We start from the raw sequence: 13,660 nt of genomic DNA, 5'->3' as shown, positions 1-13,660 counted from the left end.
ACCCGAGCGGTCCGGGAAGGTCCGGTGCTCCGGGAGGGGCTCTCGGACGACGACTTCCCCTGCCCCCCACCCCCAAGGGGCCGAAGGAAACGCGGGAAAGCACGGGAGAGCTACGAGGGCGGGTCTCGCGAGCGCCACCCAGAGCGCAGGCGCGGCAGCCTCCGGCCCCGCTTCCAGGCCCGGCCGCGTTTTCCCCAGGCGCGCTCCGATGACGCTACCGCGGGCCGCCCCAACGGCTTCCGGCGGAGAACCGTCACTTCCGGGCAGTGAGGCGCGGCGGCCGCCATCTTGGGCGGCTGCGGGAGGCGGCGGCCGGGTGGGCGCGCGCGATCGGCGGCGACGCTGCCGCTGTTTCGCCTCCCCTCCCCCCCCGCCGGCCATGGCCGGACAGTTCGACGCGGAGGATCAGGCGAGCTGGTACTGGGGGCGGCTGAGCCGGGCGGAGGCGGTGGAGCTCCTGCAGGGGCAGCGCCACGGCACCTTCCTGGTGCGGGACTCGGGCAGCATCCTGGGCGACTTCGTCCTCTCCGTCTCGGAGAGCTCGCGCGTCTCGCACTACATCGTCAACAGCCAGGGCGGGGGCGGGGCGGGGGCGGCCCCCCCGGCGCCCGGTGAGTCCCCCCCCTCATCCCTTCCCTCCCCCTCCCTCTTTTCCCTGGTTTTGCCCCGTCTCCGCCGCCCGGGCCCGGCTTCTCCTTCGCCCGGCTGAAAAACTCGCTTTTGGACTTGCCCATCCCTCAAATCCCACTGAGCAGGACCGGGTGCTTGTGTTGCTTGAGATGAGCCGGCGTGTTGCCGGCCGCTACTTCCGTGTAGTTGAACGGGTGCTCTTTGGCAGTCTGAATGTGGCCCTTCCTTTTGGGCAACTGAAGCCCTAGCGAGCTGCCTGCCCTCTGGGCTGCAGGGTGAGGATTCGGACCCTTCCTGTGAGTCCGAGTCACCTCCGAAAAGCTTCCACTTGATTTTGCTGCTTATAAAGTGGATTTGTGCATACTTGCGTGCTAAATGTACAGACTCGTAATGATGGTACTGCAGAGTAATAGATATTTATTTAGATTTTCATTTTTAAGAAACAAAATGGGTTATTGGGTAAATGCTAACTGTTCTTAGTGTTGCCTGTTCTCTTTCATTATTTCCCTTTTTGTCGCCCCTCCAACTCCCCCCTTGCAGGGTTGTCTCCTCCTAAGTTTCGGATAGGTGATCAAGAGTTTGACTCTTTACCGGCTTTGTTGGAGTTCTACAAAATACACTACTTGGACACTACGACATTGATAGAACCTGTTTCAAAATCAAAGCATAACAGTGATGCGCAGCTCAGACAGGAAGAAGTTGAATATGTACGTGCTCTTTTTGACTTTAACGGCAATGACGAGGAAGATCTCCCATTTAAGAAAGGAGACATACTGAGGATCTGGGAAAAGCCTGAAGAGCAGTGGTGGAATGCAGAAGACAGTGGTGGCAGGCGAGGCATGATACCTGTTCCTTATGTCGAGAAGTATAAACCTGCCTCTGCTGCAGTTTCCGCTCCGATTGGAAGTAACCAGGATAGTACCCACCCACAAGCATTGGGTGGGCCAGAACCAGGTCCCTATGCCCAGCCTAGCATCAATACTCCACTCCCCAACCTTCAGAACGGGCCAATACTTGCCCGGGTTATCCAGAAGCGGGTCCCTAATGCTTATGACAAGACAGCCTTGGCCTTGGAGGTACGTAGTAGTGCAGTGCAGTGCAGTGAGAACTTTCACTCACATTCTCCCATTTTGAAAGGAATGGGGGAACCCTTCGGTTGTTAATTTGCAAACAGCAAGGCTTCCAATCACTGATGCTGATGTTCCCCCCAAATATAGCGTGCAGAAAGACTAGCGTGATCTTCTTGAAATGGACAGTATTTCTGCACTGTGAATGCTGTGTGTGTGAGAAGCCCCGAATTACTTAAGTTCTGTCTAAAGCGTGTTTCAGAGGAAAAGTTGCTACTGTGAAAAAAATCTAGTTTGGCCTTTTATGCCCAAGTTCATGGGTCATACTGCTTAGAGGGTTTATACGCATTAACTATTTTCTTGGATGTCAGCTAAATGTGTCCCAGCTTTTGATTGCTTCCAAAAAAACAGAATAAGGCAGGAAACGGCACTGGAAAATGGTAGGGGTGCTATTTTTCTTGGGAACTGATTGCAGAAGGTCCCATCTTAATTTGTATCACTACAGGTAGTCCTCAAAGTACGACCACAATTGAGCCCAAAATTTATATTGTTAAAGGACAGATTTGTTGAGTTTTGCCCCATTTTAGGGCTTTTCTTGCCATATTTAATTGAATCACTGCAGTTAAATTAGTCTTTTTTTTCTTTAAATTCCATTTATATCCCGCCCTTCTCCGAAGACTCAGGGCGGCTTACAAGCTTAGCAGTATCACGGTTGTTAAGTGAATCAGGTTTCCCCATTGACTTTGCTTGTCAGAAAGTCGCAAAAGGGCATCACATAACTCTGGGACACTGCAACCGTCATAAATGTGAGTCAGTTGTCAAGTGTCCAAATGTAAATCATGTGACCAAGTGATTTACGACCATTTTTCACACTTACGACTGTTGTAGTCATAAGTGTGAAAAATGGTCGTCACTTTTTTCATGGCCATTGTAACTTCAAACGGTCACTAAAAGAACCGTTGTAAGTCAAGGACTACCTGTACTTATGTCTCCTTGGCCAGATTGTGTTGCTTGAACTGCTTCCATACTTACATGAAACACAATGGCTGTCTATTAATAGCTCAGAGTGTAAACTGGCTCTGGTGGCCTTCTGCTTTCTTTGGGAGGAATCCCACAGTGGGCTGTTAAGGAACACTTAATTGCGACAGTCTTGGCTTATACATGTAAAGGGAAATACACCCTTGTTCCCAGAATATTACTTTGTTCTCCATCTGGGATTGTTTTGTAATTGTTTCCAAAGTCATTACCGTTAAGCAGAACTGCCAGAATGATGTGGCATGACAACAGAGCTCTGACTTTCCTCTTGTCAACATGGCAGGCTTGGAGATGTAATTCCAGAGATGAAGAAAATATTAATATTAATAAATTAAATTAAATTAATAAATTAAAATAATACATCAGTAATGTGCAAAATTCTGGTCATTTTTAACTTTTAATATTTGAGTTCCTTTATCTGGGCGTTTGGGTAAGGTAGATAATAATTTGTGTTGAAAGTTTATTGAGTAGCAAAGGCAAATTATCTGGCTCAGTTCTTTGCTTTCTGGAATAAAAGGAACTTTACTCCACAGCCCTGCCACCTTTTGGAACAAAACCTGAGATTCAAATAGCACGGTGTATTTCCCTCTTTGTGGAAAAGGAATAGGAGAAAAGCTGTAGTTCTTGCTATCAAAGGACCAGGCTAGGAGCAGCTACTGCCACCGGTTCCTTGTTTAGCCATGTTACTTTCTACTGACCATGTTGCTGTTAGCCAGGGGGCTTTCCCAGAACATGCCTGTTTGGATATCTGTCAAAGGAATTGAAGAGTCATTCACAGTGTTGACGGTGGTGTGTTTCTTGGTTTGCAGGTTGGTGAATTAGTCAAGGTCACCAAGATTAACATGAGTGGCCAGTGGGAAGGAGAATGCAATGGCAGGCGTGGCCATTTCCCATTCACACATGTCCGGATGCTGGATCAACAGAATCCTGAAGAGGACTTCAGCTGAAAAGGGCCCCACTTCTGCCTACAGATGGGAGCAAGCACCTGGAGTTTCATTGCTGCAGCAGTGGAGACTGTTTCTTGAGAAATCAAAAGTAGGGTTGTATCGATGATGAACTGTCCCTGGGACACAACACTCATGAGGTGCTTGTGATTTCAGGGCATGGCTTCTGTGCCAAGAGGTAGGTCAAAGACATTACATTCCCCCCCCCCCCATTCCTTCAAGAGTAGGACAAGAATGCTACCCAGGGCTGTGGAGCTCAGGCTTTGCCAGTTGCATGGCTTTCTCTGTAGGTAGATAATAACCTGATTGTCTTGATAGGACATTCATGGCTTGCTAGCCTAAATATTCCTCTGGATCTGATATATATTGCAATTTCTGTCTCATAACTGCTTGTTGCAAAATGAGTACACTATGCACCGCTCTGGTCTATTTTCTAAGTGTATTTTGATACTGGAATAGCTGGAGCTTAATGATTATATTTTGGATGCGTTAGGGCGAAGTCTGCTCATTATTGTGAGTTCCAGAAATTTGTCTTTAGTACAGACATAGCAAGTAGCTGATTTAATTTCAGAGATAGATGTTAATGGATATTAAATATTGGTGGAATGTTAACCTTCCCTTAAAGTGCAGAGAACTATGTTCATTGTACTTTTTTAATTGCCAACTTGTCTGAGCACTACACTCCAAAGCATTAGCCAACTGTAGGAAGAGATGAGTGCCTGAAAATTTCATTTTAGTACTTTCTACTTACTCCATATATCAAGGCAAATATTGCTATGATAAATGAAAATGCCAAATACTTTCTTCTATAAATGGTTGCTTTCAAACTGTGGTTCAATCTGCAAAGCATTCAGATGGTGGTTTCATGAACTTATTTTTAATAAACTAATGAAAATACTAAAATGCTTTTGGATTGATTCTAAAACATGAATAGTTTATACACACAATATCTTTCCTCTACTCATGACTTGAAGAAACCTGTTTTTCTACTAACATTTCCCAGATTGCTTGTTGCCAAGTTTTTTTAACTTAATATTGCTAGAAAAATAACCTTTAAGCAACATTTCCTTTGCTTATCAAAAAATATGCCTGCCCCGATGCTCTTCCCAAGAATGAACTGCAGGTATGTAATACACCATCTCCTATCCCATTAATGAAAGAGGAAAATACCCTTTACTGCTTATGTAATAGTGCCATCCTGTTCTTGCTTTAAGAATATTGAAATGGCTAGATCAGGGAAGTGCCATGTACCCCCCCCCCAAATAATCAATTAGAATATGAACAAAGCAGTGGACAGGTCAATCCCTATATTTACATATAGTTGCATTACCCATAAAGGGCTGGGTCTAAGTATATTTTGCAGGGGAGTTGGCAGTGGATTATGGAATGTACTACCCAATCATCCTTAGTTGTTAACTCAGCTTTTCAAACATAATAGGGAGTGTGTAGATCCCAATTTCTATGGATGCACAGGTGGGAATGGTCCATTCCCTAGTAAAATGGCTATCCCCATTGGTGACACTATGCAAAGCGCTGCCACCCAGTGTATCACATAGGCTGAGAGATTAGATTTGTTCAGAGAACTGAGTGCTTAACACAAAGTCTCAACTACATTTCTCAAGGTCTTAGGGAAGGCAGCAGTGCCACCAGTTGTCTTTTCTGACTAGCTGTGGGAATTTGTTTTGTGGGAAGCTCAGTAGAGATTGTAAGATTTGTTTCCCTGAAAATGATTTTTTCTAATGTATTCTTGGAAACCAGAGAATCTCTCCAATTGAGGTTGGTTGATTTTCTGTACTTTTGCAGGAAGTACCTCTTAAAGAGATATACAGAAGTTTTATTTAACAGGATACGCTGCATTAAAGTAGAAATATAGTTTATTATAATACATTTCTGCTTAGGCTCTGCCAAGTTGGCAGCAATAGAAACACGAGGGCAATGTTTTTATTGTAAGTAATGTTGGAAATTCCTGTGACCAATTCCGCAATGTTGATCCTTCAGAATTCCTGGAATGATACTCAAACCCTGTTTGTTGAATTTTGACCAGTTATTTTGATTTATAAACCATATTGCCTGTGTACTATAAAACTAATAAATTTTGTTTTATTCACTAAACCATGACAGTATAGTATGTAAAACTTACTCAGTATGTTCATGTATTATGCTTTGCTTTTGGTTTAATGTGTGAATTGTCCCATTAAGAGTTTATTCACCAAATCAACTACAGAAGAGCAAATGTATTACTCCAATATTCATATTTCAACCACTTTATTTCAGTTTTCAATTCATGGTTGCAATATCATCACCCTTCCTCTTCATCTGGCATCCTCAGAGGCATTTCATGACTTGCTTCTCACTCTAATGAAGCAGCTGCTTTGCTTGAAGACCTAGGCCAGGGGTAGGCAACCTCGGCTGGACTTCAACTCCCAGAATTCCTGAGCCAGCATGCTCCATGAGTCGTAAAAGAGCCGAGGTTGCCTACCCCTGGCCTAGGCAGTCAATTTTGGGTAGTTGGCTTTTCCCTGAATGAGAGTGACCTGGCATGTCTGTAAAAACACCGCTGGTCCCCTATTTTTATTTTGTGGCGCATTTTTGCATAGTATTACACTACTCAGTTTAAACGGGTTATTTCTTTCTAGTTAGCATTTTAGTCGAGCCCAATATTTCAGAGTGCAGCCAGGTGTCCTCAAAGCTTGTTAATCTATTATAACTGCAAGTATTTTAATCATTTTTAATAACATGCTGTCGGATTGAAAAATGTTGTACAAAAACTAAAGCAAAAGCATATATAAAATGTGCCCTGTATTATATAACACTACACACTTTCTTGACAGTTATTTTTTGTAGTCTGTAATCAACATGTGTATAATATGTGGCGTAAATAAAAATTGCAAAAGTGGAATTTGTGATTCGTTGCCTTAACAATGTAAGTGCATGGATAGGCAGTGGGTGGGCTGATTTTAAAGGCACACCATATTGTTCAAAGAAACATTTTTTAAATTCTTTTATTGTTTTCAGAATAGTGACAAAAAGAAGTGAAAAAAGAACAAAACACGAAGAAAAATACACTATCAAAGAAAAAATGCATTTTTAAAAAAGTGAAGTAAAATACAGCAAAGAAAAAATATTTTAATAGTAAAGTAACAATTCTATATAGTTATCTAATGCAATTATAAATACAAATTTGAGTGATATTAAATAACAAGATCAGTTGCTGCAGAACCACAAAGGTTTATTCAATTGCTCTGAGAAGCACTGCCAGTTTAAATCCGTAGTAAAAGCCTGGAGAGTGGATCAAGCTAAATAGAGCTGTGAAATCCTTTGTTATGGCTGACGCTAATGAACGTGCCAAATGATTAGTAACAAAGTCAGACAAAAGTATCCGTGCTGATCCTTGCTCTTCTTAAATAGAAGACATAGTTGGAAGGGACCTTGGAGATCCTCTAGTCCAACCCCTGCTCGGGTAGAAACCCTAACCCATTTCAGACAAATAGCTGCCCAGTCTCTTAAAAGTCTCCAGTGATGGAGCACCAATAATTTCTGGAGGCCAGTCTTTCCACTGATTTAGTGTTCTGTTAGAAAATTTCTCCTTAGTTCTAGGTCAGAGGTCTCCAGCCTTTCCAGGCTTGTGGAAATGGGGCCGCAGGCGCTAATGCAAGTGGGGAAGAATGCACGCCCACACGTACACCAGCCAAAACTGGCCAAGGACCCCCAAGCCACAGCTTCAACCTGCCAACTCGGCAAGAGCCACAAGTCCGGCAGGCTCCTAATTGACAAAACTGCTCCATTCAGATATGCCCCTGGACAAACCAGTAATTGGACATCCTAGAGATCCCCTCTCTCCCCCCCTATCCTCTGAGACTGTAGGCCACAAAGAATCCCAGATAATCTGCTGAGATGTTCATTACTCTAGACCCTGCCCATGAGGAGTCCCGATCCAAACAAATCTGAACATTTGTGCCAACTAACTGCAACAACCAGCACCTGCAATTGCCTCCTTTGACTGCTCTACCAAAGCACAATTCATTCATTCATCCAACGTATTTATATGGCCAACCATTTCTAGAAAAAATGACTTTATGGAAATGAAGCCAAACAGCTGTAAAGATCTACTTGTCTGCCACCCTGTTTGGCAAAATCGTCTCCTTAATCACTAAAATGGTACAAAGTAAAAATACTGCTTCATTTCTTTTATCTATGCATTTCTAGACAATGCTGTTGAGTATGTGCCTTTTCACCTGTGTAAGGACCCATCTCAGCTAACCACCGAAGTCCAATTCAGCCGTCACAGGATTGTTGATACGTTTGATAGGGAAAGGTTCTACAACTTTAGGGCCTAATTTCTTAGAGGGTTGTAAAGACTGCAAATACTTCATGGAGAGGTAAACTCGATCTCCAAATATATATGGTTTTTGTTCCACCCTCCATTTATCAACCTGAGTCTTATATGCTTCTCTGGCTTCATTTAATCCATTCTTGTAAGGAGGGGATTTCAGGCTCCTTGGTAGGAAGTTCAGGCATGGCCACAAATGTTTGACCATTAGCTACTTGAAATGGAGTGAAACCTGTTCGATGCCCCTCTTTACCACATTTGAAGCAGGCGGTGCTGCAGGCTGGGGAAGGAGAACCTCGTGCAGTCTCCCCTCGCTTCTCGGACTGCAGTTTGAAGCTTGGTCTCACCGGGCAATGTAGGTGCTTGCGTTGATCGATCTCTACTTCCTCAGCTAGCAAGCACCAGTCGTACAGCCATCCACAAGCTACGCAGGCATTATATAGCTCTTCATTGAGTCCATTTTGGAAACAGCTTACCAGGATGTTCTCTGGCCAGCTCTCTGAATTCTTCAGTCATCTGGTCTCCTTCCCTGCTTCCCTGTTTTTATGCGCTCCTGGGCTTTCTTTTCGGCCAGCCGATCTTCAAAATGTCTGCGAAGGGCAGCCATAAATTGGTTGAAATTCCGCAATTTGGGTGCATTGCAATTGTACAGAGTCTCCATCCAGTCAGCTGCTCCACCTTCCAAAGCTAGGGTAACCACCCGCACCTTCTCGACATCAGTAGGCAGTGTTCTCCCATAGATTTGCGCGTAGGTGAACACTTGTGCCAGGAAATACCCCAATAGCTTCATATTTTACTCCGATCGGGATCGGCTTCACTTTGGGGTGGTCTGCCTCTGGTTCCTTGAAACGGATGGCCTCACCGCAGTGCTGCCTCCTGGGCTCAGCTCTGTCATTTCTTGGACCTCCGATTCCTCCTCCTCCGATTCCCCTTCTGATTCTTCCTCCAATTCGGGGCTTTCTTTCAGCTGCACCTTAAATTCATCAAGGGCTTTTTTCACATATTCCATCACTGCTTCCATCGTTCCCGATTTCGATTCTTCTTTCTCTCCATCTTTATCAGGAGGAGCAGGTTCTGGATTTTTTTTCTTTGCCTTTTTGTTTCCTCCACCTTGGGTAAGGGTGACTTTCGGGGCTTTTTCCTCCCATCCTTCCTTCTTCCTGACCCTGAGTGACCATCTGGCTCGATCTTCTTCACCAGAAGGTCCAGCTTCTTCCAGGTCCCTGGAGAGGCTTTCATCAGCCCCAGGGATGGAGTGGCCATTAGTCCTAGGTCTGGCTTGGTTAAAAAAGTGGAACCCCATGATCAACGGGAGGGAAGGATGGTTAAAATTCCCACAAGGGGAAACCCCGCCTGTTACTAAAGAAAACAGATTACACCACAATTTTGCCTCCGCCCTCAGTGAGTCAGACTTGAAAGCCCTCCCAATGGGATACCGAGACCTGGCTGAAGCTCTCAGTGAACAGAGGGTGGATGAACTCCCCCCTCTATGGATTTTACTGTGGAACTGCCTGAAAGTGCTGGAAACACTGTAATTTGGGTAGTAATGGATTTGTACTCTAGACAAGTACATCTCATTCCATGCCCAAAGATCCCAACTTCAAAGACTCTTGCCAAACTCCAATTCACATTCAAGTTCTGGAAAGCTTTTCTGGAACTGATGGGTTCTAGACAAGGGTTATCATCTTTGCACCATACTCAAACGAACGGGGGGACAGAGAGATTTAACTCAATTCTAAAACTATCTGAGATGTTTCATTAATTATCAACAGGACAATTGGTCTGATTTGTTGCCATTTGCTGAGGTTGCTTATAATAATGCAGTACATTCCAGTACAGGTTTCACTCCATTTCAGGTAGCTAATGGTCAAACATTTGTGGCTATGCCTGAACTTCCCACTAAGGAACCTGAAATCTTGTCTTTACAGAAATGGATTAAACAGTTACAGAACATCTGACCAGTAGTCAGGAAAGCTCTAGATGAAGTCAGAGAGGGTTATACAAGCAGATAAATGGAGGGTGGAACAGAAACCATATAAAGTTGGGGACCAGGTGTACCTCTCCATGAAGTACTTAAAATCCTTACAACCATCTAAAAAATTGGGCCCTAAATTTGTTGAATTGGACTTGGCAAAGAACCTATTGAAAATCCACCATTTTCCACTGCAGTTTACTCAAACCAGAAATCAGATCTAACCTTAGGCCTCCTGCACCTCAGGCACCCATGCCTATCATGGTTGAGGGTGAACAACACTCTGAGATTAAGGAATTTTGGACTCTCAAATACGTCATGGGGTGACGCAAAATTTAGCAGTGTTGAAGAAACTCCCTTCTGCCCAGAATGAGTGGGTGTACAAGAAACATGTTAGAGCCCTTAAACTTCTATGTTTCTATTCTCAATATCCTGATAAGCCTACTTAATGTGCATATATTGTTGTTCCCCTTTCTCTTTTATCTTTTAGGGGGATTTCCCATTTTTTTAGGGGGGGGTATGTCATGTCCCCAAATCCTTATTGTCTCCCTTCCATATATATTCTTGTACTTTGCTTTGGGGCCTGCCATTTAGCTGGGGGGAGGGTGGATTTGCTTTCACTTGGGATAACTCGCGCTTTCTGCTTTCCTTCTTCTACCTCTATCCAGTTGAGAAAGGAATGTGTCTCCGTTATCAGGGAGATGGTTACAGAGAAACGAAAGCTGGAGAAGACCTTGAGATGTGCACCAACTGTGCCAGTTGCCCACTCATTGTGCCACCTGTGGAATGGCTGGATTAGAAATGGACACTATGACTTTGGTGGGAGGAGGAATATTGCTGGTTTAATTATACTGTTCAAGTGGGATTTTCCCCAGATCTCGCCTTGACTTCCCTACTGTCACTAACCCCAAATAAAAGTTTCCTTTTGAGACAATGCCTGTTTCAAGAATTCTGTTTTCTTGGGCGGTTAGCTGAGGTGGGTCCTTACATAAGGCGAGATCTGCATAGTACTGAACCCGGAGAAGCTGTTGCCCTACTGGGGGAGTCACAACTAAATTTCACACGGAGGAATTCCAGGCAGAGAAATGGGCTGAGGAGCGTTGGATGAAGGGGAGGGACTGCAATCCGTCCCAAGGGAGTATCGAGACTTCCTGAAAGCATTCAGTGAGAAGGAATGCAACGTCCTGCCCTCTCACAGCTCCATGTGCCATAGAGATCCTGCCTGGGGCAAAATTCCCCAAACGAAAGATGTGTTCCATGATTCCAAAAGAGATGAAGGAGCTGAGGGGGTACATTGACAAGAACTTGGGAAGGGGGTTTATTCAAGCTGCAAAATCTCGAGTCCCAGTACTCTTTAAAGAAAAGAAAGATGGATCACTTAGAATGTGCATGGATTTTTGCTGAAGTAATGGAGCGTGCGTAGCAAACATGTATTGCCTCCCCCTCATGGAGACATGCTAGGCCACTTAGCCAAGGGGAAGATATTCACAACACTAGACCTGAGGGAGAATTAAAGAAGGCTATGAGTGGAAGATGGCCTTTAGTTGCCCCCTGGGGAGCTACCAGTTCAAAGTGATGCCATTTGGACTACAGGGGGGCCCCGTGGTGTTCATGCAACTCATAAACAAAGTGCTCTATGAGCATCTTTACAAGGGGGTCTTAGTGTACTGTGACAACATCCTCATTTATACTGAGACTATGGACGAGCATATGAAGCTTGTGTGGCAGGTGCTAAAAAAGCTATTGGATGCAAAGCTGTACACCAAGCTGTCAAAATGCGAATTTCACAAATCTAAACTGGACTACTTGGGCTACCACGTATCGTGCTATGGAATAGAGATGGATCCAGGGAAGGTGAAATCCATCTTGGGGTGGCAAGCCCCTCGCACCCACAAGCAGCTGCAAAGTTTCCTGGGGTTTTCAAACTTCTACAGACAATTCATCCCCTCTTTCTCCAAGATTGCTCTGCTGATCACTGAGTTGTTAAAGGCTGGGAGGGGGAAAGAAACCTTAGCCAAATCAATCTTGAACTGGACAATGGAATGCCAAGCAACATTTGAAAAACTGAAGGGGCTATTCACCGCTGAACCAGTGCTAAAGCTGTTTGTGCTGCCAGCAAAAGACTGCCGGGGAGAAGTCTGGGACTTCTACAGCAGGTGGCTGACTCGGCTAGACCATGGGAGGAGATATTTATTTTATTTATTTATTTATTGAATTTGTATACCGCCCTATTCCCGTAGGACTCAGGGCAGTTTACAGGGCAGTTAAAACCATGAAATACAAAAATTAAGATCAATTAAAACAATTAAATTCAAGCCCCAAAAGTAAATCTAAAACCCAATTAAAATTAAAAACCCCTCAGTCTGGGCCAAACAGCTCGAAGAGCCAAGTTTTCAGGTCCCGGCGAAATCAGCGAAGGTCGGGGGCAGTCCTAAGTTCCGTAGGTAGTTGGTTCCATAGGGCAGGCGCACCCACAGAGAACGCCCTTCCCCTGAGAATAACCCGCCGGCATTCATTAACCGGCGGTACCGAGAAGGCCCTCCCTGTGGGAGTGCACAGGACGATGGCAAGATGATGCCGGCAGCAGGTGTTCCCTTAGATAGTCCGGACCCAAGCCATTTAGGGCTTTATAGGTCATTACCAGCACCTTGAATCTCACCCGGAGGGCAACCGGAAGCCAATGCAGCTCACAGAGAAGAGGTGTTACACTGGAGTATCGGGAAGCTCCCATCACAACTCACGCGGCTGCATTCTGCACCAGCTGAAGCCTCTGAGTGGTCCTCAAGGGCAGCCCCATGTAGAGGGCATTGTAGTAGTCTAACCGGGAGGTCACGAGCGCATGAGTGACTGTGCGTAGGGCATCTCGGTCCAGATAGGGCCGCAACTGGTGCACTAGGCAAACCTGGGCAAAAGCCCCCCTGGTCACGGCTCCTATATGATCTTCAAAACTGAGCCGTGAATCCAGGAGGACACCCAAGTTGCGAGCCCTATCAATGGGGGGTAACACCTCACCCCCTATTGTTAATGATGGAAAAAGCTGGTCAGTCCGAGATGCCGGTATGAACAGCCACTCAGTCTTGGCAAGATTGAGACGAAGCCTGTTTCTCCCCATCCAAACCCGGACCGCCTCCAGGCAACGGGACATCACGGCGAGGGCATCACTGGGTTGGTTCGGGGTGGAAAGAAAAAGTTGGGTATCATCAGCGTACTGGTGATACCCCACCCCGAAACCACGAATGATCTCACCCAGCGGCTTCATGTAGATGTTGAACAGGAGGGGAGAGAGGACCGACCCCTGAGGGACTCCACAAACGAGAGATCTCGGGGCGGACCTCTGCCCTCCTGTCAACACCGACTGCGAGCGGCCCAAGAGGTAAGAGGAGAACCACCGTAAAACAGTGACCCCCACTCCCAGCCCCCTGAGACGCTGCAGTAGGATATCATGGTCGATGGTATCAAAAGCCGCTGAGAGGTCTAATAGGTCGAGGACAGAGGAACAACCCGTCCCGAGCCCACCAGAGATCATTCACCAGCACGACCAATGCCGTCTCCGTGCTATACCCGGGCCTGAAACCCGATTGGTACGGGTCAAGATAATCAGTTTCCTCCAGGAACAGAGGGAGCTGATGCGCTACCACACTCTCGACAACCTTCGCCAAAAAGCGAAGGTTTGAGACAGGAT

General features: G+C 45.5%; 1 protein-coding gene across 2 annotated transcripts; it reads left to right on the top strand.

The window, feature by feature from the left end:
• Positions 1-282: 282 nt before the first annotated feature.
• CRK (CRK proto-oncogene, adaptor protein) lies at positions 283-10,906 on the top strand. Of its 2 annotated transcripts, XR_014026837.1 has the most exons (4): positions 283-611; positions 1,171-1,706; positions 3,542-3,854; positions 10,647-10,906. XR_014026837.1 is itself a non-coding variant. In XM_081330742.1 (3 exons), exons 1-3 carry the CDS (start codon positions 380-382, stop codon positions 3,677-3,679), a joined length of 906 nt encoding a protein of 301 aa, XP_081186868.1. In that variant the 5' UTR covers positions 283-379; the 3' UTR covers positions 3,680-6,575. The 2 variants fall into 2 exon arrangements, 1 of the variants encoding a protein (XP_081186868.1); XM_081330742.1 differs by lacking the exon at positions 10,647-10,906 and having other exon boundaries at positions 3,542-6,575.
• Positions 10,907-13,660: the final 2,754 nt, after the last annotated feature.

This window comes from Vipera berus (genome assembly GCF_964194415.1).
Source record: "Vipera berus genome assembly, chromosome: 1".
Classification (NCBI taxonomy): domain Eukaryota; kingdom Metazoa; phylum Chordata; class Lepidosauria; order Squamata; family Viperidae; genus Vipera; species Vipera berus.
Note: the sequence above shows the minus strand (reverse complement) of the source record. Positions and strands in the feature narration are given on the sequence as shown.

What these genes read in the sequence shown, in the direction of transcription:
- CRK (XM_081330742.1), top strand. Translation starts at nt 380, where the DNA reads ATGGCCGGACAGTTCGACGCGGAGGATCAGGCGAGCTGGTACTGGGGG. An exon ending in GGCGGCCCCCCCGGCGCCCG is followed by an intron (nt 612 to 1,170) that starts GTGAGTCCCCCC and finishes CCCCCCTTGCAG; the next exon opens with GGTTGTCTCCTCCTAAGTTT. An exon ending in AGACAGCCTTGGCCTTGGAG is followed by an intron (nt 1,707 to 3,541) that starts GTACGTAGTAGT and finishes CTTGGTTTGCAG; the next exon opens with GTTGGTGAATTAGTCAAGGT.